Here is a 25,895-nt window from a genome sequence, read left to right on the forward strand (position 1 = left end):
CCGATGTGTGTGTGTGTCTGTAAAAACATAGTTTGTGCTCTTTTATGCAAACTCACCACAATCAAGTCTCAGGGAAAGTTTAATTTCTATAGAAACTAGTTTATCTAAACAGTCTTCCCCACCAAAAACAAGAGTAGACTAACTGAGTTCCACACCTCAGATCACTGAAAAAGAAAGATGTGCCAAATCTCCGACCAACTTCAATGAGTCCAGAAAACTCTGACAAAATGGGGAAAATACTACAGAAGATTTACTGTTTGATAAAGTATATGGACAGTATGCCACCTGGGCCTTTCTATCGCCACCTCAAGAGAAGAAAAAAAAAGAAGAAGAAGAAAGACAATTCCAGCGGTGAAGAGCTGTGCTGTCGGCTGGATCAGTGGAAGTGGCTCGGCAAACAGCGTTTTTCTTTTAACTTTCAATTCTCCTAAGCATGCGTGCTTCACAGCCCCTAGGGCTATTGCCTTTCTCAATCTGTCCCTGGAGAGGCAGGAGTTATGGTCCCTGTCGATTGAGGAGAAAGGGATGTTATTCCCCTGTCACCCCCTGGTCGCGCCGCCATCCTCCCTGCCCTGATCTACAGCCTAACGCCCCCCCGCCACCCCTTCCGCCCTCCCCCTTCCCCACTTTGCTTTGTCGTAAGCTGCAGACTATGTCGTTGCCATGGGCTCTTGAGATGAGGACGAGGAAAAAAAATGCTCCGTGGGGGTGGGGGGGTGGAGGTGCTGATATTGGTTTGGAGGAGATGTTAGCAGCTGCATGATGTTGGTGCAGGTGAATGTTTTAGTACGACGTTAACACACTTGCAGAAAATTGTTGTTTGTGTATTTTATTTACATTCATCGACTATTTACTTGTATTTTTCTACACTGTGTTTTTACTAAGATGGAGTGATGGGTGATGGCACGGCCAGGGGAGCAGTACAATGAGACAGCTTGGCCCAGGGGAGGTGACCTGCCCCAGGGCACATGCAGGTCCTTGACTGACATCCTTGATAGGGGAGCAGCGGCGGGGTTAAACATGAGAGGCAGTTAGTTAACGATAGTGTGTGATCAGAGGTGTGTTGATTGCTAACTCTGTGTCCCATGAGTCCCTGTAGGTTCGGTCTCGTTATGGACGGCTGACTGCTACAACACAACAGCTTCAATCCAATATTTTTTTAAATATGTCGTACAGAATTTTATAAAGTGACACAAATTAGTTTAACCTTGTTTTGCTTTGACTTTGTGACAATGTGGTCTTTCATTTCACGTTCAGGAAATTTATTTTTGGGTTTGTTTTTTTACCTCATTTTACCTACTTTACATCATGTGCTCACTGCTCTCCATTTGTTGGTTTGTTAATTGGTTGGTTGGTTTGTTTGCTTGTCAGCAGGATAACGCTAAAACTGATTTCTGTGAAAACTTGGTGGAACGATGGGACATAGGCTAAGATAAGGCGTTTTATATTTTCACAAATTTCCCAGGGAAAAATGCTATGATTTAGATGAAAAAATTGGGCATATCTGACGAGTGTGTGCAATTTGGTGTCACTTGGCAGGGCATTGGCGGAGGTATGCACACCAATGAGTGCCATTCTATTTTGTTTGTTTGTTTGTTTGTTTGTTGGTTTGTCAGCAGCATTACGCAAAAGCTACTAAACAGATTTCCATGAAACTCAGTGAAGGGATGGGACGTGTCAAGAAAGAAGCCATTCATTTTGTCGCAGATCTGGACAACAGGGGCACATTCTTACTACAGACATGAATGGATTCTTCCTTGACACAAACTACATCTTACAACTCGTTCATGTAATAATCTGTCTGGTAGATTTTGTGTAAGCCTGTTTACAAAGAAATTAACAAACCAACCAACAGGGTGAAAACGCACCTTGGCAGAAGTAGAAACAAATCCTTCAAGAGACAAAAACTTGGGATTATAACAAGTTTGAATGCATTTCATGTATTTCTGAGAGCTATGAAATTACACAAACTGCAGGCATCCTTACACAACCTACATTACCAGTGAACACCAGTACAGACATCAGTACACCTGACACATCCTCCACAGAGAACTTCCCGTGCTCAACCCCATTTCCATACTGGTCAGGCTCTTTTAGGTTCTATTGCACCTTAGGCAAATCCAGAGTTTGTGAGGGTCTCTCTGGGTGAAGGAATAAATAAATAAGCAGATAAATAGATGAATAACCCAGAGGAATGAGAGCCCATGCGCCTTGGCCATCCATCATATATCCTATTACCACACACTCAGCGGCACCTGCAGTATGTATAATGCAGTCAACCTCCGTAAGCAGATACAAATTCAACTCTTTTGCTCCTCAATTTGTTATATCTGACAACAACACTGCTTGTGCCGTGTTGTTTCTTTGAATTATGAATAGATTCCCCTTCACCAGACTTCCGCTGGTGCGTGATAGCGTGGTGCTGTTATGCAGAACAGCTGTGGAAAACAAATTCCAGAAGCACGGTGCAGTTCTTAGCGGCTGGGCGAATATGCATAAACAGCTGCGCTTAAAGTCACTTAAAAACAAGCAAATGGGCTCAATATTTCATCTTTGGATTTGTTTCATCGGCTGTGATGAATATGAAATGCCAGAGTGTAGTACGAGTGCAGGGAAACACAGTTGTTTAAGTGTTTCAAATGATCTGAGAATGGTTTCGAGATTTTTCACACAACGGTGAGAAATAGTCGAGGAGTGCTTTAACTGACAATTTAAAACTTAATTCCTGTCAGCAGGTCTTTTATAGTCATGACACTTTGATTTATAAATATTACTAATACCATTCACATACTATGTCAATAAAATGAATGGATGGAGACTGTGTCTGTGAGTAAATTCAAATGAACAAAGCCGAGAGTGGGAGGGAGAGTTAGGGAGACCAGAGAGGATGAGGAATGTAAATACATGGCAAACCGATAACACATTTTGACCGCTGCCTGTTTGTTTGGGTATTTACACTGTGAGGCTACAATCAAGTCCTCAAAGCTTCAGCCCACATGACAAGAGCCCATTTCAGGGCCACACATCCTCTAAACAGCCAAACCAACAATCCAAATCCCAGTCGACACACACACACACACACACACACAAAACCCAAAAGTCATATCCACTTATTTGTCTATTACTTCAAAATACAAAAAAAAAGGGAAGGATAAGACGAACTTTGAGGAAGTGATTTTTTTTCGGGACTTGGCTGAACTTTCAAGCCCTGTTTGGTTCGAGCAGATGTAGAATTAGTACACATCACTTTACATCAGTGAGACATTGAACACAAGCTGCTGCTTAGAGGCCAAATACCTCTCTGTCACAACAACACAGACACGCACACCTCGCCTCCAGTGTCTGCGATTCGGCCGTGGTAATTGTCAATGTGATGTCAATTCCCACAGCAACGGTGTCTCATTGTTTTTCTTCCAAAAGCATGCTTCACGTCTCCGGATGTCAGTGGCCTGCAACACCAGTCAAAACCAATAAAGAGTACAATCACATCCACACTATAAAAACTGTGACACAGAATTTTAACTTCTGTTTTTAAATTGAGCAGTAAATTAGTTTACAACAGTTTTTGCAAGGTTCAAAACAGACCTCAGACCGCACAGGCTCTTTATCTAGGTCTCAATACATTGATTATTTGATTAGAAGAAACTGCGTTGTAGAATAATGCTGGACAGGAATGTGTCTTAGAACTGAAACACTGCATTTACATGTTACACTAACACAATAGAAAGATATCTGCACTTCAAACTCACTGGGATAAACATACAAGTTCAGTGACAGATTCATGTATTAGACACACTTCAGTGGAAATTAAATTTCCACCTTTGAAATCACAGTGCATTTGTGCCACATTAACACATTTACCACATGCACATCCCAGTGAGAATACAATTACAGAGAAAAGAAACAGAGCAAAAGGTCAAGCAGCAGTCACCAAACAGCTGCTGTCATTTTTCTTTAACTGAAATATGTCAAATTTCTGTGAATGACTTTTCCACTCACAGTTGTTGAAAATGATACGGTGATATGAAACAACATATATTTTGGGATTTTAAAGAATTGTGCCACAATTTGTGTTACCTTGCTGTTTGAGATTATCATACTAATCAAGCTGATTTTATCTTCCTACCATTTTGGAAATCAAATGCATTATAAGCTCTCTTTTGCATAACTAATATTTATCCTTAAAACATGATCACTTTTATTGATATGTCAAGCAGATCGTGAGTTAATTCATCAACATACTGTGAGTTTTTGCACTAGTGCACCACCCTATCCATTGCACATGTTCCAAAGAAGCCGACGTGCAATAAGAGAAACTGATCCAACAGCAAGCACCCAGATGAAATTGCTGCAAACATGCTGTCATTCCACAAGGGAATATTTCATTTTTTTTAATATTTTCAGAGCAGAGGATCCTGTTGCATGTCAATGAACTGGGCTAAACATGCATGACAAGGGATGGTGTGTGAACGGAGGAAGGTAAGAGGGAGTCAACCCCACGGTCAGAGAGAGACCTGTGTGTAATCTGCAGAAGATGCATGCAATAGACCGCCACACTACTTTATCTACAAGGCCCCTAATTGAGAGGGATGCTGGCGAACACATGTTGGGAAAAGAGGAAAGGGGTGTCAGATGTCAGCAATGTGCAGGCATATGGTTCCTTCAAGTTCGGTTACATGAACTGAAAATGGCACCAGACATCAGGTTTCTCTACGATGAATTTGTGACAGCGTGGTACTGCAAACCCTTGCACCTTTCCTTCATCATTACAAGGTGATTACGGGTGATTACAATGATGAGGACAGACCAACAACTGAATCATCTAATGCTGCACCTGTCAATACTTTAAAATCACATCACATAAAATCTTGACTTAATCTTCTGACAAGGACAAGTGTTATCGCCATTGTACCATCAAAAAATGACGCATTTCGGACTCTGTAGAATATGCTTTAAATTAAAGCACATTGGTGGAAAGGTGACGTAGGTGAATGGGAGAATTGGGTTGGTGGAGGATGACAAGTTATACTCAGTGACTTCTACTCTCTGCTGTATACTACTTCAATGCGTTAATGCACATTATAACTTGGTTGTGAGTGGACAGCGAGCCCTATGCTAGTGTTGTGTTGAAGTTTGTTTCCCCACTGACATGTATTTCTCCTTTCCTTAACCTGAACCCAGCCTTGTTCTAACCCTAACCACAGAGAAGGTGAGGGGCAACAGAGAACACAATCGGGGCAAAAACATCTTGACCACCAGGCAAAAGTCGACACGCCATTGGACCAATCGGTCTCATTCTACCGGAAATGTTGTACAACCGCTGTGTAAACACACTGTTCAGCACTGCATTGTTTATCTCCCATTACAAGCTCCCTCACTATGACGCAGGCATGGCCCTTATACCTCATTCTCAACCACAAGTTTGTAAGTTGACACTTTGAACCCTGTACATTGGGTTAAAGAAACCCAAATAGCCTTGAATTCACAGAGAAGCATGTTGTACGCACTTCGATTTACACATAAGCTGACTGTGGCCAACTGGCTAACCATGCTACACTGTGGAAAAATCCAGTACATAGACGTCCCCTTTAAACTTACTGTTACTTTTGGTTTAAATACAGTATAATTTACCGAAATGAAACCACAAAACCAATCATACCTTTGCACAATGTCTGTACATTTTATGTTGTTTCAGAAAGATTTGATATCATTACAAACCTGGAAATAGTTTTAAAGAGCAGCAAGGGAACGTAGTAGGTCGTTCTTTTCCAGCAGGAAATTACCCTGTGAGTCAGAATGGCAACGTAACTTTTAACTCCTGTGAATTCGGCCATTATTACCGCCACCTACTGACATAGCAAGGACATTACATGACATGAAATGAGCAACCAAGGCAATGAATCATGATGAAGCGATGGATTACGTGCTATGAAGCTGTTTCGGGATTTTGCTGCCTGAGGTTAAAATCATATTTTTATCTATGTTGACCTCATACACAGCCTCTCTGGCATCTCACTGATGGAAATCCATCGTAGCAACAGAGAACTTGATGATCTTGATGATCTTTTGAATTCAAAAAGTGAACCGAAAAATGGAAGATACCAACTTGGCCATCTTTGCTCGTTGGGAAGGAGGCTTGAACAAAGCTAGAAGATGGCGTAAGGTAACATTGTGACCATGTACATTACTCCAGCTTAAACGGACTTGCAACCTCCAACTCTCATCATGGTCATCCCATAAGAAATGCAACACTCATGCACATATTCAAACACCCACGCAACTCATCCCATTTCAATTCAAAGCCTACCACTCTTCACCCCGTTCCTTTATTACTCCTTCATTATAAACGTGTCCTTCTCTTGTGCTCACAGCTACACTATGTGCTTTACCTTGTATATATTTTTTTTCACAATGTACCCTCAACCTAACCCAACGTCTGCCTTGGACATTTGCGCCAACCAACTTGAGTATTAAAAGCAGAACACTCCCCCCACTTCACACGAACCCCACCAAGAAGGGGCTGACCTTGTACATTCAAGATACCGCTATCACTTAGGAGACGCTGTGGTTATTGTTAGGAAAAATGGGGCCCATCTGCTTGTTTGTCGCTTGTGCTTTATAGCAAGACAACACTTTGTACCGTATGTGGAGCATATAGTCCAAATAAAGGCACCCCCATGTTAAAACCCCCACTTATTTCTAAAATGACAGAAACACAAAAACATTTTAATGTATTGGAGGGCGTGGCTTGTTAAAGGTAACATAATTTTATGTTTTGGAGACAGCATTTGACAAAGCTAAAAATCGATTCAGTCAAACTGTCCACACACCCTCCAAAGAAACTGCTGTGAATGTATGTATAAAAAATAAATACTTTCTATTAAATACAATATTTTCAATACCTAACGTTTTTCTGAGCTTTCCACCGTCCTTGTCAATTGCCTACACCTACATCTTTTGAATCATCCCTTTTACAGCATCACAGGTATGTTTGAATGCATGTTAGTACAGACTCTACAATGAAAACAAATATTCACCTCTGATGTGGTATACGAGTATAGACTGCTGAGTCGTATTTGTCATGATTATTAGTTACAGTCTATCGAGGGTCCCGGCAGCATGACAATATGCATACAGTAACATTAGCTTGTACTGTATGAGCACTGTGTTTCCAGCCCCGGCCCCGGCACTCACTCACACGCAGCCGATCACATTTGCATGTTGTAGCATTGAGGCGGCGGCAGATTGGAGGGGCAGCAAATGGGCTGAATAATATGATCTCACAATCAATTATTTAGTAAATTGTGTTACATCAAAAACATTATTTTCTCTGCCGTGTTTCATTTGTCAGGCTGTGATGGAGGCTCGGTCGTGTAACGTTACGTGGGGGGGGGGGGGGGGGGGGGGGGGGGGGGGGCGGCGCTTTAACTACTGCGTGCTGAGTGAATGGAAGAGACGATAATAGTGTCAGGGACCATGCAAATCACCTGCTAAGGAAACACTGTAAATCACAGGGTGAGATTGTGCACAGAGCGACAACACGCTGCAGTATTACACAGAGCACATGTACAATTCAAATGTGAACATCATAATTGTGCACGTCAGAAACCATTGCTGAAGTAGTATTTACATGAGCATATGGGGCATTATTTAATAATAAATTGTTCAATCAATGAAATGAAGGGTTAACAACACAAATAAAGAAAATGAATATGTTAAAAGGCTTTAAAAATGCCAATTCACACTTTTACTTATAACACTGGAGACATATTAACAATCCAATAAATGGATGGTCATGACCTGCCCCATACTTCAAATGTTTGTCAGTGAAATTTAAGCTGATATATTCTCCTTCTCTGCATATTTGCCCCTTTTATTCCGATCTTTCTTTTTATCATTTTTGCACATAAATAAACCTCTAAAGTCTTAAACGCTGTAAATGCTCCATCAGTTGGGGCAATACAATGATTGACACTAAGACTGGCTTTGAGTAACAGAATCAAACCAGGGACCGACCCCTCCCTCTCTTTTTCCTGCCTCGAAACTGGTGTCTCCAATCTTTTTTCCACAACCAAATGACTCTTAACTCGGCTGAGTGCAGCACGGGTCAGGCAGCTAGATTGAAGCCAGGGTGTCTGGTTAGTGTTAAAGTTTAACAGGAGATTTCAGATGTCTGATTTCACTCAACAGGCCAGCCGCCACTCTCTGTTTCAGAGGGACTCGCAGTAATGCATTGCAGATATGCCAGTGGGGCAAAAGTTGGGGGGAATAGATGTGTATACATGTACATATGTGTGTAGCAAAACTAAATATGACAAACACCTCTAAGTGTAACGCACCACAACTGACATCACCAGAAACTAACTACAGCCTCCTAAATAGCCACAAAGTTGAATCACACCTCTTTAAAACAGTTTTGACATAAATCTAGTATTACAAAATTATTATTACAACAATTAGTTTTTGCAATGTGTTCCAAATGAACTGCCACTGATCAAATGTCCCAATGACACCCTGAGGAAAGTGTTAATGTATGGTGCATTTTTGGTGGATTGGGTGCAGCCTACACAGCCACACAAACACATGTAAGCACTCACGCAAACAGACACACACACACATACACACAGACACACACAAAAGCCGTTGCTGCATTTGTGGTACGACACAGTGCAGTGAAAATTAAAATCCTTCACGGTGAAAACCACCACTTCTGACTGAATATTTCAAAAGCAAGGCTACAGATGCTGGCCTCTTCAAAAGGTACATTAAGAAAAAAAGGTACACAACCCACTAAATATTTCACTTATTCTTATATATTCAGATTTCATCTTTCATTGGAATATAAAAAAATATCACACAATGGGTGGCCTTCTGTGTTCTTTTTAAGTGACGGTGGATTGGTTGTGCTTTTTGAGAAGCAAGGCCAGCGGAGAAATCAAATTAGCGAGCAATCTTGTGACTTTCTATCGTGTTCAAAGACAGCCAGTTCAAATCCCATCAACTAGGACAAACTTTGTGGAGAATAGTGTAATAGAGGTGCATTATTGTCCATCAATAGCTAATACTCTTGTGACCCTGATCACTAAAACCAAATTGTAAATGTGTATTAAAGTAGAAAAGAGGTCTAGAAGTAGTAATTGCCTGATTCCATGGGCAGCATTTTTAATCATATCCCATTTAGGGTGAGATCACAGATGTTTCCAGAAAGTTGGATGTGGTGCCCCAAGATGGCGCCCCATTCACTTCTTAGTGTGAATGCTTAATGTTTTGTGGTTTTACCCATTCGTTAACTAACCTGTGGTCCTCTCTTCTTCCTTGCCAGGGTCTGGCGTGTAGGTATTGGTGGTCTCCTCTTCCTGGCTTGGGGTCGTTCCAAGTGGGAAACTGACAGGACGAGAGCTGGTGACCGAGCTGGATGGTCGAGAGCTGGCACAGTTCTGAGGGAAACGAGGAGGCAGCGTTAACTTTAGGAAATCACTGTAGAAACCGTTTAAAGAAATACACAGATGCATGTTTCCCTACCTGATAAGAACAAAGATTTCAAAGTTTCAAAGTTGATCACTGATTTGAACCTTTTTTAACCTCTGCCAAGGTGGTCATGTTTTCAATGTTGTATGTCTGTCTGCGAGCAGAATTACACAAAAACTACTGAACCAGTTTATTGAAACTTGATGGAGGGGTGGGGTTTGGGCCAAGTTTAAAATGTTTAGTTTTGGAGCAGATTTGATTAAGGAGGCAGATCCATGAGTCTTTCTTCCACTTCTTTAACATTGTCAGATAGAGCGTTAGCCTAGTGGGAGGTATGTACTCTTTAAGGGCCCTTCTAGTTTATACATAAAATGGATTATCAGCCTAATTAGGATTTTTCTTTTTCTTAACCATTTACACTCATAGATGTTTTATGTTTTTATAAGGGTAGAGAGTAATTTCAAGTTATATTTTAACATAAAGCGATTAAAAATTCAGTTTTAAAAAACGTTTTATAAAAACGTTTTATAAAAACATTTTATAAAAACGTTTTATAAAAACATAGAATACAATGTACGCTGAAGAAATACTCAGCAGTTAGAGGGATTAAAAGTAAGGCTTTTTAGATTTAAATCCTTTTGATCAAAGTTTTCTTCTGATTACTGACAGTATTTCATTATTAAGCAGTCACAATTAGTACTATGCATTAAAAATGTCATGCACTATTGTAGTCTAACAAATAGTTTTTTCCAACAATGCCATCACACACTAGTCTACCAGCCGGAACAAAACGGCAATCACAGGGACGGTGTTCCATCAGGCTCCAGAGCTTCTTGTATGACATTCTGTAAATGGCAAACAAGCCTGCCTGTCATTTAAGTCTTGACGTTCAGTTTCAGTGGAAACAACACACTCATAAACACAAATGAAGAGAGAAATACATGCATTACACGTCACTGTTAGTCACTTTAACAAGGGCTGCCAGCAACAAAAATAAAATAGCACTTCATTTATAGCCTTTTATCAGAAAACTCACAGCAATTTTTGTGGCACACGTCAAAACATAACCTTTCAAGTTCATACCTGTGAAAATCAAATACCTGTTAAATTAATTTTTGTGAAGCCAAAACCAATTCTAACCAACTCCTAACTTCCTATATCTTGTCAAAACTTGAATGAAGATCAAAAAAACTAATCCACATCCAATTTATATCTATATTTCAGCGGTGTCAGGGGCATGGAGAATTGAGAGGGGGGGGGGGGGGGGGGGGGGGGGGGGGTTTATTTGGGTCTTGCATCTGACAGCTTTATTTCATAAAGCAATCTGGCTGTGTGTGTACAAGAGGGAGGTCAGGGTGGGTCAGGAGGCACTTGGTACCAAACAGACAAGCTACACTGGTCAAAGTGCTATGTGTGTGTGTGTGTGTGTGTGTGTGTGTGTGTGTGTGTGTGTGTGTGTGTGTGTGTGTGTGTGTGTGTGTGTGTGTATAAAACCCACCCTCTGGGGATAAAAAAAGCCGCGAGTGTGACCCACGCCCATGTAGAGGGCTACTACAAGGAAGAGGGCTAAAGAGGTCGACGCTAGTGTGGAATTAAAGAGGCGAGAGTGTGTGATTAGGTTTGGTGGAATTTATGAGAGGGGTCGTCTGGGTCAGAGGTGAATCATACCACTGTGTCAAGAGCAATATTCCGTTGAAGTGTTTCTACAATATTTAAATGATTTCCATCTCTTTGCTATGTACATGTTATATACATGTACATAGCAGAGCAATACTTTTTTAATCTGAGGTGATGTGCATTGTGTCAGTGTAATAAAAGAGAAATCTGTTTTTCTAGTGTATGAGCCTTGTGTTTTGTCACGTTTAGAGTGGCTTTGACCTTAGCGAGGCTTAACATTGGTTGCTTATAAAGCTAGCGTTCACTTATTAAAATAGACAATGAAAGGTTCAAATATCTTTAATTTAATTAACCAATCGAAATCCTTACAAGTCAAGGGAATTATCCACTTGGGTTAACCTTCCAATTGTTGCAAATAATATAACATATAAACCCCTCTATCTCTGACAAGTGCCATTTGTCTTCAAATGACCCCATATGCAGTAACACCACCAAAGCCTCTTTATCCCTCGCCTAGCGAGGCACAATACCCAATCCTATGTTTTACAACAAGGGGATATATAGGGCCATGTGCGGTCATCTAGAGCCAAATGTCTCCTATCTAGCCAAAGGACAGGTAGATACAGTATTTCAAGCAGGATTTATGGCACAAAATAGCATTAGCTAAAAACCGTCAGGCGACAGTGATGGCTAAAAAACGCATTCTGGTAGCGGAACCCGGCAAGATTGGAAAATTGCCACCACGAGTCGGGAGAGGAAGCAGTAAAAATGACGGTAAATGTGGGGGCCTCACTGATAACATGAGCAGCCAATATATCAGGCCGCACCTGGTGGCAAGGGACCCCCGGGGCCCCCCCTCCATCCACCCAACACCCAGACACAAACACGCAGACAGACAGACACGCGTGCACACATTAATCACTCAGACTGTAATTTATCTATTTATTTATTTCTTCCCATCCTTTCAGTGTCCCTCTCTGAGGTGGGGGGGTCACAAGAAAACAGATGTATTCTGATATTTTTTTTAATCAATCTGCCATCAAAAATGTTTCATTCTTCAAAGACCTAAAGTGCATGAGGATGGTAAATATTGGGGAGCACATAGACGGGGGTTATGGTGCAGTGGCCATAAAGTCTGATACAACAACCTGGAAAGAGGAGTGGAGTTAGTGTGACCACTGATAAAGGACAAGATGCATTGTGTGTTGGCTTGTGAGTGTGTGACATGGCTGCATGGGGCAAAGGAGTGTGGAACAATGAGAGTGGGTGTTTTTCAAGGTGCTGGAGCCTATAATTGACTGTATGTGTATGTTATGCACCTGTCTGCGTGAACTACAAACTATTAACTACTTTTTAAGTGCGGTGCATAGGCTATGATCTTCCTAAATATGTACACACACACATGCACGCACACACACACACACACACACACACACACACACACACACACACACACACACACAAACACACATACACACACACACACACACACAATTTCAGCCAAACAGCAGCGTCCAACAAGGCATAAATACTGGCCTGACACTTTAATGTCAGGGGACGGCTTGTCCTGGATTAGAAACTTGTAACCCACCGTGGAGCTTGACATTGCTGGGATGAAGGTGCTGCAATGTGCAGAGCGAGGAGGGGGGGGGGGGGCTATTATGAAGGGTCTACGTTTGATGTATAAGGGCATCTAACATGGACTGTCGACTCGTGAGAGGATAGCAGATGTACAGTGCTGCTGTGTGGCCAGCTTTCATTGGCATTGCTGGAGTTGTGATTTTTTTTTCCATGAGAAGCAAAAGCTGTGAGGAAAATTGAGTCTGTTGCACCAATGTGTTGCAGACACACACACACACACACACACACACACACACACACACACACACACACACACACACACACACACACACATACAGACATGCACAAAAGACATCTGGACGCAAACACTTGTTCACAGGAAAATAGAGGATTACATACTGAAAAATTAAGCGCTTTTCTCCTCTCCTTGATCCTGTTGACCGTGCTGCGAACCTGAAAGAAAGGGAGAAAGAATGGCAAAGAAAGAGATAAGTGCATGTGACATAGCGCTCAATGAAACACACTTACAATGAATCAAAACAAAAATCTTTCACTGCAAAGGCCTGCGTGCTCCCAGACACTAAAATGGAGAAAAGGAAAAAAGAATGTGGAGGGGACATAACAAATTCTGAGCATTAGCTTGCAGACACTGACGGGCAACGGCAGGGGAGTCGTGTGTGTGTGTGTGTGCATGTGTGTGTGCGAGAGAGAGAGAGTGTGTTCCAGTATGTCCCAGTAGCTAATGGGACTTGAAAGTGACACATAGAGCTGGCAAACTAAGGAGACGACTTCAAGCTATCATCTGTCAACACAGAGCGCCGGGACCAACAAATGGAGCTATTGGAGGAGAAGGGACCGCCCTAGCAGAACAGATTACATTTTTACACTCCGGATGAAACAGTGTACTGCACACCTTCATTTAACACACACAACACCAGACAAGACTTTTATAGATCTCAGAGATATACAGTACATACGTGTATTTTCCATATATAGTCAGATCTCACTAACACCTAAACCTAATATGTAATTTATCTCCATATTTCCTCCTTAAAAACAAAAAAATCTATGTTTATAAGAATAACAGAGAACAAATGTTTTTGTATTATTTTATTACATTTAGATTCTAATATATTAAAAGGCATATTTTAATTTGACTGATCCAAATATGTATGATTAATTAGAATTATCCTTAAATATGTCATGTGAATATGTGTGATTAATGTCAGGTTATATAAAACTGCATTAATCTCTGATTTTACTTTACAATTGTACTGATCATACAATAATAGGTTAATACATATAGTTTCATATAGTGAATTAAGTATCACTAGGAATACCTTTGGTAAGAAACAATTCTCTGAAAAATTCTATTTTGAATTAATGTATTATTTTCCTGCTAGAAAGTTATTATCCTTATTTAATCAATAGAGTATTTGTTATTTCGGTGCTTCTGTTTTTAATGACTCATAAAATGGTCTACTGATATTGTTTTTATTTTAAAAAAATGGAAGATATTATATTTGTACATCTTAATACAATATTCATATAATTTTTTTTACAACAAGTCATCTTAAATGTAAACAAGAGCAGCATAATATCATGAACTTGAATAATTCAAACAAAAACACATCCAGAACAGCAGGAATTACTAAGTGTGTCTTCCATGAAAAGCCTCTGGCATTACGAGCTCCGTATCCGTGTGTGTCTGTGTCTGTGTCTGCACACATGAATTTGTCCCTGCACGTTGTCAGCACTCACTGTAAATTTGTAGCGGCTGGGAACTCATCACCACGGCCCGTCCCAGTCCAGCCCACCACGTTAGTGAATATGCATTATGGCTTATGGCTTCATTAAGTCGCTGCGTGTTATAAATTATGACACCACACCAAACACACACGCACAGTCTCAGAGACAGCGTGGGTATACAGAGGATGTTTTGCATACGTGCCACCGTTGAAAGGCCACATAATGAAGAGAGCCGGAGCCTTGTGACAGCGCAGATTCAACAGCAACCATATCATGTTTACAAAACCCCGCTGGTTTTTCTGAGCAGATCAGCAGAAGGCCTTCGACACGGTGCAGATGTTGGAGAGACACCGTCTTAACATTATTTAATGGGGGAAAGTAAGTCCTGGGGATTTCATTGATATCAAAAGCAGCCGGCATGCTGAGGCAATTACATGACACAACTTAATTAATCATTTGACAATGAGGGGAAGGGCATTGTTTTAGATGATCGTTATGTGTTTAAGAGGTTTTGCGCACACTCAAGGTTTCGCCATGATGCAAAGCGTGGTTCCCCATGTAAATGGGCGCTAAGCGATTACCATATGAAAGCAGAGCTCCCGACAACACCTGCCGACATCCTTGGAACTGATGGAAATAAAAGGTCATCAAAGCGCGGGATTACAAGGTGACCACCAAGGAAAAGCTAATTGCAATGAATAATGGAAAGCTATTGTCAGGTAATTAGCAATTAAAACGTTGTATTTCGAGCGTAATAGCAGCAGACGCAGTCTGTCTTCCACGCCATATTTATAATTATAATAAATAACCTGGAAACCAGCCTCGTGAATGGAGCATTTTCTGACTTTGAAGCTTGAGCTAATTCACCACCTTTTCTTTAGCATTTCAAAGAAAATTGTCTTCACCCTAAGATGGTTAAAGACTCATTTGTTCTGCTAGATTAACAACTAACAGCAACTTTAGTTGCAAAGTTTTTTCTTTACTCTAAAGACTTTGTTTCTCTGATACCTCTGCGTGCCTGCTGCCACACGCTTTATCAGCCACACTGCCATGTAAAGCAGGTGGTGAACTGAAGTGATAATTTAATTAAAGGAGAGGATAATAGCAACTGCCATCAAGGCTGGTTAGCCTAAATGACACAAGAGCAACATCCCTGCCTCACACTGGCCTCTCCCTCCCACTCTGATTACAGGGAAGAAACACAACTTTTGTGGTTCATTCATTTAAAGCATTTTGTTCTGCAAATGTTCTATTGTGCGAATAACTCCTTTGAGTTGTCAGAGGCGGTGATAACTGAAACCAGCCAACATAAACCAAGTGTAGATGTGAATTAGTGTGAAAGACGGAACATGCACACGAGCTGCTCACAAACTGTGGAGACCACAGGGTCAAGGACAACCTGACTTTAACCCACTTCAGCAAGAACACAAAGTAGGTTGAGGTGATGAAATTTAAAATAAAGGACTCTTAAGAAAAGAGTGTGGACTAGTGTAACATTGCCTGTTATCTTTGAAGTAACATGACTGCATGTTACCCAAATCTTTAAAAAAACGCTTCTATATGTCGACAATGACCTTGAATATATAATCAAAGTCACAAGAGGCAACAGAATAAATAGTTTGTTTGCATTCTTCAGAAGTAAAGACGCGTCAACTATGGTTAAATCCACCCACAAAGGAAACACTGTTTACAGAATTTATACGTTTTGTTTATTATTTTGCTTTGATATCAGCAGTCCTATCTATTCGCTAAATCGCATGTGTCTTCAGAAAACTATTTTTACTGACTTCTGCAATGGTATGAAATACTCTGTCAGTAATTTTAGAGATTACTGTTAAATCGGGGGTGAAACTTCCTTGTCTTGAATTGTTAACTGTGCCACAAAGCAAATCCTTTTATACTTTCTCGTAAAAGTCCAGAACGGGAGAGGTGTCCACAAATGAGAAATAGAGCCCATGTTCAGAAAACAGGGTCGTATTTTAAGAAGGATCAGCTGTTAGATCACCTTTGCACATCTAAAGTTAACCCGATTTACATTCAGTAAGAGACATTTTTGACCAAGAGTGATTTTCATGACTCCAGTCTCATCCATTAAATTGTATCTCTCTGTCTCTGTCTCTCACCCGCCCTCCACCCGCGGCGTATCTAAATGGTAATAACGCAGCATCTGGATACAACAGTTCCTCATTCCCCTCATTGCTTATTGTTGGTTGCATATTGTTTTCCTTATTTTCATCCTGCTGCGGCTACTGCTTAGGGCCCTGCGGAGCCCCGGCTAGCGGCTTTGTCAGGATGCTAAATGGAGGGCCGTGAGTTTAAAAACTTAAAGAGGCAGTGAAATATTAGCCATTGCGGGTGAGGAATGAGTGGCTGGGAACCGCGGCGTGTCAGTGTTTAATGGTCGGACTCGGATGCATATAAGTTAGTCCAAGCATGAAGGGCAGTGGGATGCTCGCGTGGAAACGATGTCCCCTCCTCTCCTTCCGATCCCTCCTCCCATCCACAGACGCACATTCGCGCACACACACACACACGCACACTCAGACTCTCACACCCCACCCACACAGCTTTTAAGCAGGGAGCCCATCAGAAACTTGTCATTTCTCTCATTCACTCCGACAGCCTTGAGACACAATGCAGACTTACCTCTGTGTTGTACACCCCATATATCAGGAAGATGAAAAGGCCCTGCAAACAAAGAAAGGGAGAGAGAAGGAGAGAGAGAGAGCGAGAGGAACAAGGAGGAGGACAAAGTTGTTACAGTTGTTTTCTCTCTTATCCTTTCTTAAGAAAAAAAAAAAACAGATCAAAAGTAATGAGTGTGCCGACATGTTTTGGGTTTGGCTGTTTCATACATCCTGGCAATATAGACTCTGGTGATAAGTAATGAGAGAAAAGGCACGACTTGAAAGGGTGCAACTCCTCCAAACTGGGCCACCTCTGTAAGGCTAGCGTTTGTTCCGTCGACAATACTCATGCTCCTCGTTGTGGCCCCCACTGAGCATTCAAAGGCTCAAACCCAAGGTTTCGCACAGCTCAATCGAAATAGAAAATCTCTAGTGCCTGTTGTCAGACACAGACACACACATATATGATCGAGCGCCGACAAACACGCATGCACAGACACACAAAATCCATACATTCACTTGCACATGTAACAGACGTTTATTATTAGGAAAACAAAGACAGTATGAATACAAACATTCAAATACACACACACACACACACACACACATACACATGCACATAAAGAGAGCAACTCAGGCCAGACGAAACTATCAAGGAAAACCACTGGAGGAAAGCAGAGAAAGAGAGAGACAGAGGGAGCATAATGAAAAAAATGACACATAAAAGAAGATATTTCATGTTCACAAAACTCCACGGCTAGTATGGGGCCCAAGAATGCCATGCCCTTGGATGCATAAAGGCTGCACAGAAAAACTGTAATTTGTCATTTCAATCCATTGTGGCATCCATTGAATGTACAAGCTGTGCATTTGCCTTCGGGACCATAATGTATTCCTGTCCCGTCAATGGAAACAGTGAGAACAACATTCTCCGCGCACCGATTGAACCGTGCCACAAAGGATGTAACAAGAAAAATGAAAAGGCAGGTAAAATCTTATAAATTTCAAGGCTGATGGATACAGTAGATTCTTTCATTCGCCCAATCATACGACGACGTCGGTCTAGCTAACACAAAAATTAGAAGAAGTAAAAAAAACTTTTAGAAGTACATCTCTCCCCTTTTCACCGCTGTGTCTAAGTTGCTTCATCTTCAAACGAGGGTAAGGACACATCCTGAGGACAAGCAGGCACAACCTGGTCAACGCATCAATCACGTTGAGTTTGGAGCATCCAATTTTTGCCAGAGGGAGATCTCGATGCATCACCATTGACAACATGATTTGGGGGCCCATTCAAAGTGACAGGCCTGGCGATGGCCGACGATGCCGACCTCTAGCCCCAGCTACTGCCCATTCCCCTCCTGCTGGCGGCTCTCCCGTCCTCCAGGGACTGAATTGCCGTGTCCGTTGGGCTGTCAGGTGACACCTTAAGGCATCCATCCTCTTTAAACTGACAGTGCTGCTGGTCTCTGACATGCTGCCGACAACTGGCAAAACAAGGAATCTGACGCTGAGATCTATGATTTGATCTCTATATTTCTTACTTTCAACTGCATGTGAGAATGTGAGGATTAAAAGGAATATTTGCTGCTCCATCGCACAATATGATGACGGCGGGATAAATACATTTGTTTACCAATACCAGAGTTTGCATAAGAACTACTACAGCTGAGTTTTGATTCTTTCAAACTTCACCATCTGCTTCATTCTTTAACTCTCAACGCTCCAACAGTTCAGAGACAGAAGAAAAACAATCACAACATGTTTTGGCTGTGAAGGTCTACAAAGCAAAACCTGACCGATATGGATGTTTGGGGGCAGATACCGATACTGATATTACTGATACAAATATATGTAAAGAATGGCAATGATTCCAAAGATGCCAATATCAAACCCCATAGTGGAATATGCAAAGGATTTTATCTTGTCTAATCTTATCTTTAGCACAAGAGCCGTTTTAGACACGTTCATAACATGGCAAGTTGTGACCATGTTTACCAATACAAGTTAAAACTGGTTGTGTGTTATTTGACATTTTTACTCCAAATGTTTCACATGTTTAATGATTTTAGTTCGCAGGTCACCTTATTATTTAACAATTTGGAATAAAGCTGTAACTGCACCTGCCGCCAAGGAAGCTGGCTCCGTTGTCTTATTTCTATGTGAGATCAGTAACCCACTGAAAACTTTAAAGTCACATAAAACCACTTGAATTACACATCACAGACAAAGGCATCCTGATCAATGCAGCACTACTGATACTGAGGAATGCCATTATTGTTAGAGTGTAGTGAGAGGGCTTTCAGTTGTGTTAATAAACATGTCAAACAATGGAGTAAGCCACTATAAACCTATGGTGTTCATTTACAATGACTTTAAAAGCACAAGCAGTGTATTGCATATATTGTTTATCATGTATGAACACGTACCCAGACACACGTACGCAGGCACACACATACAATACTAGACAAGTGGGTGGTTAATTTGCAACACATACCCTATTGTATTGCATTAGAATTGCAATTTCCAACTTATTGTTGCAATTTGATTATCATGTTTTTGATCATTCCTCTGATTTGCAATTAATCTTTTGTTGTGTAGTGAACAAAGTGGGGAGAACATGCTGTGCACATTAGGAAAAATGATCTATTAAAATATAATTGAGTTAAAAATAAGTGGCAGAACAACAATAAAGATGGATTGTTTAAAATGTTAATTCATTAATATTCCCACTAAAAACAAACAGAGGCGGAAAATGGGGCGCATTATTTAAATGCATGTGTGCTTTTCTAAACCCAGTCCAGATTCTTTTGAACTCAGCTGCAAGTGCAAAAAATTTATGCAAAGAACGAACACAGTTGCTTTCAAAGTATTGCGATACTGTACATCAAACAAGGGAGCATAAATTAATTAGCATCCAGCTAATTAGGGAACAATTGTATGTTTAAAAAGTTAAAGCCAACAAACACTGTGTTTGACCAAAAACATTATTACCCCAGAGAGATGTGCTGTGTTGCAGAGGAAGACAGAAAGCAGCGTCTGTTCAAATGAACAAGGCTTTCTCTTGTCAGAGGACTTTGTCTGCAAAAGCAGAAAAACACAAATCAAAGTCAAAGATCGATTCACCTGCAAGAACTCAACTAATTTAGTTCAATTAAAGCAGGATGCGCTCCTCCTCATCCTGTTTACTACTGACAGTTCGTGACGCTGACAGCCTCCATTGCCACATTCTACCGCCGGGGTCCTTGTAACTCACTCTTACTAAAAGCATCAGCTGAGTGCATTAAATGTTTAAGATGATCCATCAAGCACTGGTGATGAAAATGTGAAATTAATTACAAGAGCTAATCTTTGGTAAGTAAATGATTGTTACCGTCTGTTTAGATTGACGGCTCCTGTTTTATTAGGGGGAAATGCAGCTACGATTTTTTATTTCCATGTTAACTGAGTCAGTTGCCAGAGAGCAGAACAGATCAGGGGCCTTTCAAGTACTTAGTTATTTATGTGAAAGGCCCCTTAGGTTCTTGTATGTGGAGATAAAGTGAGGGAGTAAGAAGAGATCAGTATTTAGCTGAAGGAGACTTTTCCATAGACTACAAGGCTGTTGATTGATGCACTTGTAGCAGCCAACATCGAGCCTGTGACCTTTTCGTTACAACCACTTTGTAGAAGCACACGAGTGGCAGCTAACAACCAACATATAACATAACTAAATGCAGTATCATTGCACTTTTAATTAATTGGACAAGAACCAATAAGAAAATTTGAAAATCAAGAAAAAGATGCATATAGATTCAAGCCCTACTTGCACAGTCATTAATGCTTCAACATGCAGTGTGTATTCTATATCTGATGTTTCTATTTCCATTAAACATTCAAACATTTCAATACCCCTGTTAAGGTTTTGCATTGTTTTTAAAGACAGCCATGCAACTAAGGAAACAGGAAACTGAATCAGTGGAACTGGCAAGTTTCACAGACACTGTAACTAGTCCAGTGTCAACCGAAATAAAGACACGGCAATATTGGAAAGACGCTGGGAAATCCTCCATCACCACACTGGTACAAATTGAATCTGTCGGTGTTAACAGACTTCACCATGCAAACTTCTACAACCAGCTTGGACCACTGATAAATCCTTGTTTAAGTCCATACATCTGCAACAAGCTTCCACAGCACATGAACTGTTGTGTCAGTGAGCTCACTGTAAGGTCACTATGAAGAACTTCCTTTTTATTTTGTGACAATGAGCAGAAATTTTACTTTGCATTCAGACATTCACCTGTTTTGTACATGCCCCCTTCCACTCTACTATATTAGGCTATCAACACAAATTAATGCACATGCACGATATTAGTCCATACACCTTTGTTTGTGTTATAAATCATTACAAAATCTTTCAATAGAATCGAGCAAAAGAACGTTTATTTAATTGCCCCTGTACCGTCCTCTCTTATCTCCATCAACCTCCCATACATGTGAAGTTACAGGCAACACTGGCAGGTAAAAGTCCCCTAACCCAACTCCTCCTCTTTCTCTTTCTGGAATTTGTAGCTGCTGTCAACCTTGCCTCTTTTTGCACAATGATGTGCATATAAGTTTAACAAGAGGTATAATGACTTTTGTGTAATAAACTTTTTCTGATGGTGTATTTTTTTTAGAAATAAATGGTTTCTGGTAGTGAGATTCAAATCACGAGGAAATAGTGAGGCTGTTTGAAGTCTATATTGGCAGTCACTGCCATGACTAACACAGGGTAATGATTTCATCAGCTCACTAATCAAAAGAAATGTTAAAGTACTGTAGAGCCTGTAGCTACCTGTGATGATCACACCCAATAAGATGTCTTCAGTGTCAGGAGAGGGACTGTGGGCCATTTTTTTTTTTTAAATCTTTGATTCTCCTATAAGAAATGTTAATAAAGCCACTGTACACATGGGCCCCTTTAACCCTTGGGTCCACACACTTGTGTCTGTCTGGTCCGTTAGCAGAGGAGGCGTTTCCAATCATTTCTGGATACAGTATGTGGACCATCTTATGATCGGCCATCTCTTAAAGGTCTAAGTTTACTGTTCATGTATTTTGTCATCTGCCCATCCTCAGTATGATGTAGGTAGAAGTGCCATATGGTTTCTGTTAATGCACATCTACAGCATATATGATTCTAAATGAATGGTCAGAAATGTACAGCAATGGTCTTTTAAAATATCATGCTTTACGTCATCTCTGAGGGGAACTAGGTTCAGCTTTTACTAAAACACAATGTCAGTCATTTGAGCAACTCTATCATGACAAATATGCATAAATTAAGTATCGGTTTATATATATAGAGAAAAAATGTCATCATTGATATATAGCTATGCTTGTGTTCATTTCTTTGGAGTAACTGTAAACCACACGGTCGAACATCAGGCCCTGGTATTACTCTGTGTCAAAATGTTTTATACACATATAATCCTATATCAAAAATTAAAAAAGAGACGGTATCACCTTTTCACAAATGGCATCTTTCTATTGGACAGACCGGCTTAATCTTAACGCGCTGAAAACCAAAACCTCAGCATTTTTGAGAATTCCAGGCCTCAGTGTGTCCTAATGCCTGAAGTGAAAGCTGTTGGACCCGACGTCAAATACCCCCGGCCTAAATTCAAACACACAGAGACACTTTTCACAAATAGAGCTATCTGCATCCCCACTTGGCAAAAAAAGGGGAGAGAGAAATGCTGCCCTCGCACCTGGTAATCATTACGGAAATGAGAGACAGAAGAGGTTAAAACGCTGTGATGGAGGAAAAAGAAAAGAAATTCACACTTCTGCACTGGGACCTGCTAATGTCTCTGACCCCTCCACGCATAAACAGTTTAATTAACATGTATACATAACTTTCACTTTAACTGCCCATGGCACGTCAAATCAAAGTGTCTGTCAGGGCTGTGAAATAAGGAGTTGATACTTTGCAGGTCCTCAGTTCAAATCCAGCTCTGTGTAACTGCTCCAGCTGGCCTGGAGAAGCTGGCACACACAGAGGCAGGCAGACAGGCAGGTAGACGGGCAGCCCGCTACTCTGTCAGGGTGATGAGGTAAACACGTCGCAATAGAAGCTCTGCAAAACCCAGATGAGCTTTGCTCAGGCCAAGCAGGAGGGAAGACGGTAATAAGTTCAGTGGAAAAACTAAATACAAACCAAATCAACTTGATGCTACTTTTTATTCAGGCCCAAAAAAGTTTTCGAAATCCAAATACGAAAACGTTTAATCCTAATTATGTATTTAGGGTGCTTTCACATCAACCTTGTTTAGTCTGGAACCAAAATAACAGGTGTGAAAGGTTCCTCGGACCAGGGTCCGGATCAACACACCAAAACTGAGTCTGACCAAAAGAGGTGATCTTGTTTGCGATCAAACTTAACCATGGTTTGGTTGGTTTGCAGTGTGAAAACACTTTTACTGGTAGTTTGGACTTTCGAACCAACTGTAGGAAGTTGACACAGCAGTAAGCAATAGAAGAAGAAAAAGATGCCTCGTTTCTGTTGCCCAGACGCGTGGATTGCTTGCAGTCTTGGCCTCCCATTGTTGCTGGTAGTCACACCATAATGATAATTACAGTGCCAAGGAAATAAATGAAAAGAACTGGTTAATTAATTTTCTTCATTTAAACTGAAAGACTAAGACCGGTCAAATTGACATCACATCAACATCAGACACGTGTCCATCAACAAACCAATGGCAAGTTGCTGTCCAGTAAAGTGATGACGACAGGATGCATGTATATCAAACAAAATTCTTTGGTGCACACTCTAAATTGCAATGTCAAACCAAATGTCAAACCAAAGACATGCACCTAAGTTTGGACTTTCAGGTTTGAAAACGACCTTACAGGTTTACCTAACTGGTGAAACTGGGTGTAAATACATGCAATCATGATGATGAGAAGAAGAAGATGATGTCAGTATTATATATTTTTTTTTAAGAGTTCCACAGCCTTTGAAACAATCCTTCATTTTCATCCTGTTTCATTAAACTCATGATTTAATTCTCTTCACAATGACGAATTACAGTATATAGTCTGTGTGTGAGGGTGGGTCTGAGGTCAAAGTATTCTTCCTGTTTCCATCCTATTGTACGTGATTAGGGAAAGTGGATCAGTCATTCTTTGAGCTATTAGGACTCTGTTTCTTTCCCACACAAATATCCAGTCATTTGGGCTGTCACGTTGAGGAGGGGACCCCCAAGCCAGCCTGACTGTACAGGGTGTATAGCAAGAGAGGAAAACTGAGAGTACACACACACACACACACACACACACACACACACACACACACACACACACACACACACACACACACACACACACACACACACACAGGCACACAGGCACACAGGCACACAGGCACACGCTGAGGCCAGCAGCAGTACCAGAACTGGTGTGTGATGGCTCAGGAGAGGAGGGAGAGTTATTAGCTTAGCCCTGAACCACCTACTTAATATAGGGGCCGGCGGTGATCGCTAACAGAGCCTGGCAGAGGTGACAGCTTTTGGCCCTGCTTGAGGAAATCCAATTGAAAAGCAGCCAAGAGGAACAACAAGCCCAAAACAGATGTTGCTCGCTACCACCAGCGCAACTTGAGTACACAACCCGGTGGCAACAAACTGCGATGTCAAGTCTTACACACAAACATACACACAGCGGTCACTGTGTGGAACACACACACACCCACACTAGAGCCTCATGAAACAACCACATATATGAAATTAAAATCGTACGCAATGCACACAAATTATTTGCTCACATTTGCTGCCGTTTGCAGTTTTTGTACTGTAATTGCTATTTTTAAAAATCAATATGATACCCTCAAGTTTTTAAAATAGGTCAGAGCTGTCTTTAACACTTAGGTAAAGTAAATAAGTAAGTAAATTAAATTGCATTCAAGTAAATACAGCATCAATCTGGTTAATCTAGACATGATTTAAGATCCATAAATCCAGAATTATTTTTTAATGGTGAAGCTGAAGATACTTGAGAGCTAAACCCAAAATGAAGTTAAGAAAGCAGAACAAGGGGAAAAGAAGAGAAGAGTTTAAGTAATTTATATTAAGCAGAGATCAAAAGAAAACCTTCCTTCCAGAGAAGAGACCCATCCACCCATCCACCCATCCATCCATCCAACCATCCACCCATCCATCCAACCATCCACCCATCCATCCACCCATCCACCCCCTCTTTTCTTTTTTAACATCTTCGGCAGGGCATCCCAATGAAAACACAACAAACAGACCCTCAAACCATTACCACCCCTCGCTCCAGTATTAATTGAGTTTGGCAAGACTGACCATGCTTCACTCATAGAAGCATTCGTTTTATTTCTATTACTGCTACTGCAAAAGATCAAGAGAGGGTGTGTGTGTGTGTGTGTGTGTGTGTGTGTGTGTGTGTGTGTGTGTGTGTGTGTGTGTGTGTGTGTGTGTTTTGGGGGGGGGGGGGTAAAATCAATTGTGACATATCTTTATTGCCAGTCGATGACAAATGACGGCACATTTACCATTGCTCCGGCATTGTGTCAGTGTGTGTCATATCGATTTTACATCAGACGGACAAATGTTATTGATGAAGTGCCTCAGTAACAGATGAGCACTCTATTTTACTTGTTTTAACGTTTAAATAAAACGGAAGGGTGAGGGGGAAGGGCTTTTGTAGCCAGATCTGTTAATTTCACTGGTACACAATTGCACTTTTAGTTTTCCTTTAGATTAACTCAATTTCAAAGCATTTAGAAAAACTGGGTCTGAGACCAACGGGAGTGGGTACAGCTACACACCCTGAACCTGATCACACTGCACACATGGTAATTGGGGG

The 25,895-nt window shown here is 41.0% G+C and overlaps 1 protein-coding gene across 2 annotated transcripts in view; it reads right to left on the reverse strand.

The window, feature by feature from the left end:
- The window catches only part of LOC117760416 (adhesion G-protein coupled receptor D2), an 85,592-nt gene that overhangs the window by 27,910 nt on the left and 31,787 nt on the right, over positions 1-25,895 (reverse strand). For both annotated transcript variants that reach the window (XM_034583431.1, XM_034583430.1), the window contains exons 21-23: positions 17,062-17,103; positions 13,066-13,119; positions 9,296-9,437 (exon numbers count right to left, since the gene is read on the reverse strand). In XM_034583431.1, coding sequence (XP_034439322.1) covers positions 9,296-9,437; positions 13,066-13,119; positions 17,062-17,103 — 238 coding nt within the window. The remainder of the gene's footprint in view (positions 1-9,295; positions 9,438-13,065; positions 13,120-17,061; positions 17,104-25,895) is intronic.

This window comes from Hippoglossus hippoglossus, chromosome 4 (genome assembly GCF_009819705.1).
Source record: "Hippoglossus hippoglossus isolate fHipHip1 chromosome 4, fHipHip1.pri, whole genome shotgun sequence".
Lineage (NCBI taxonomy): Eukaryota > Metazoa > Chordata > Actinopteri > Pleuronectiformes > Pleuronectidae > Hippoglossus > Hippoglossus hippoglossus.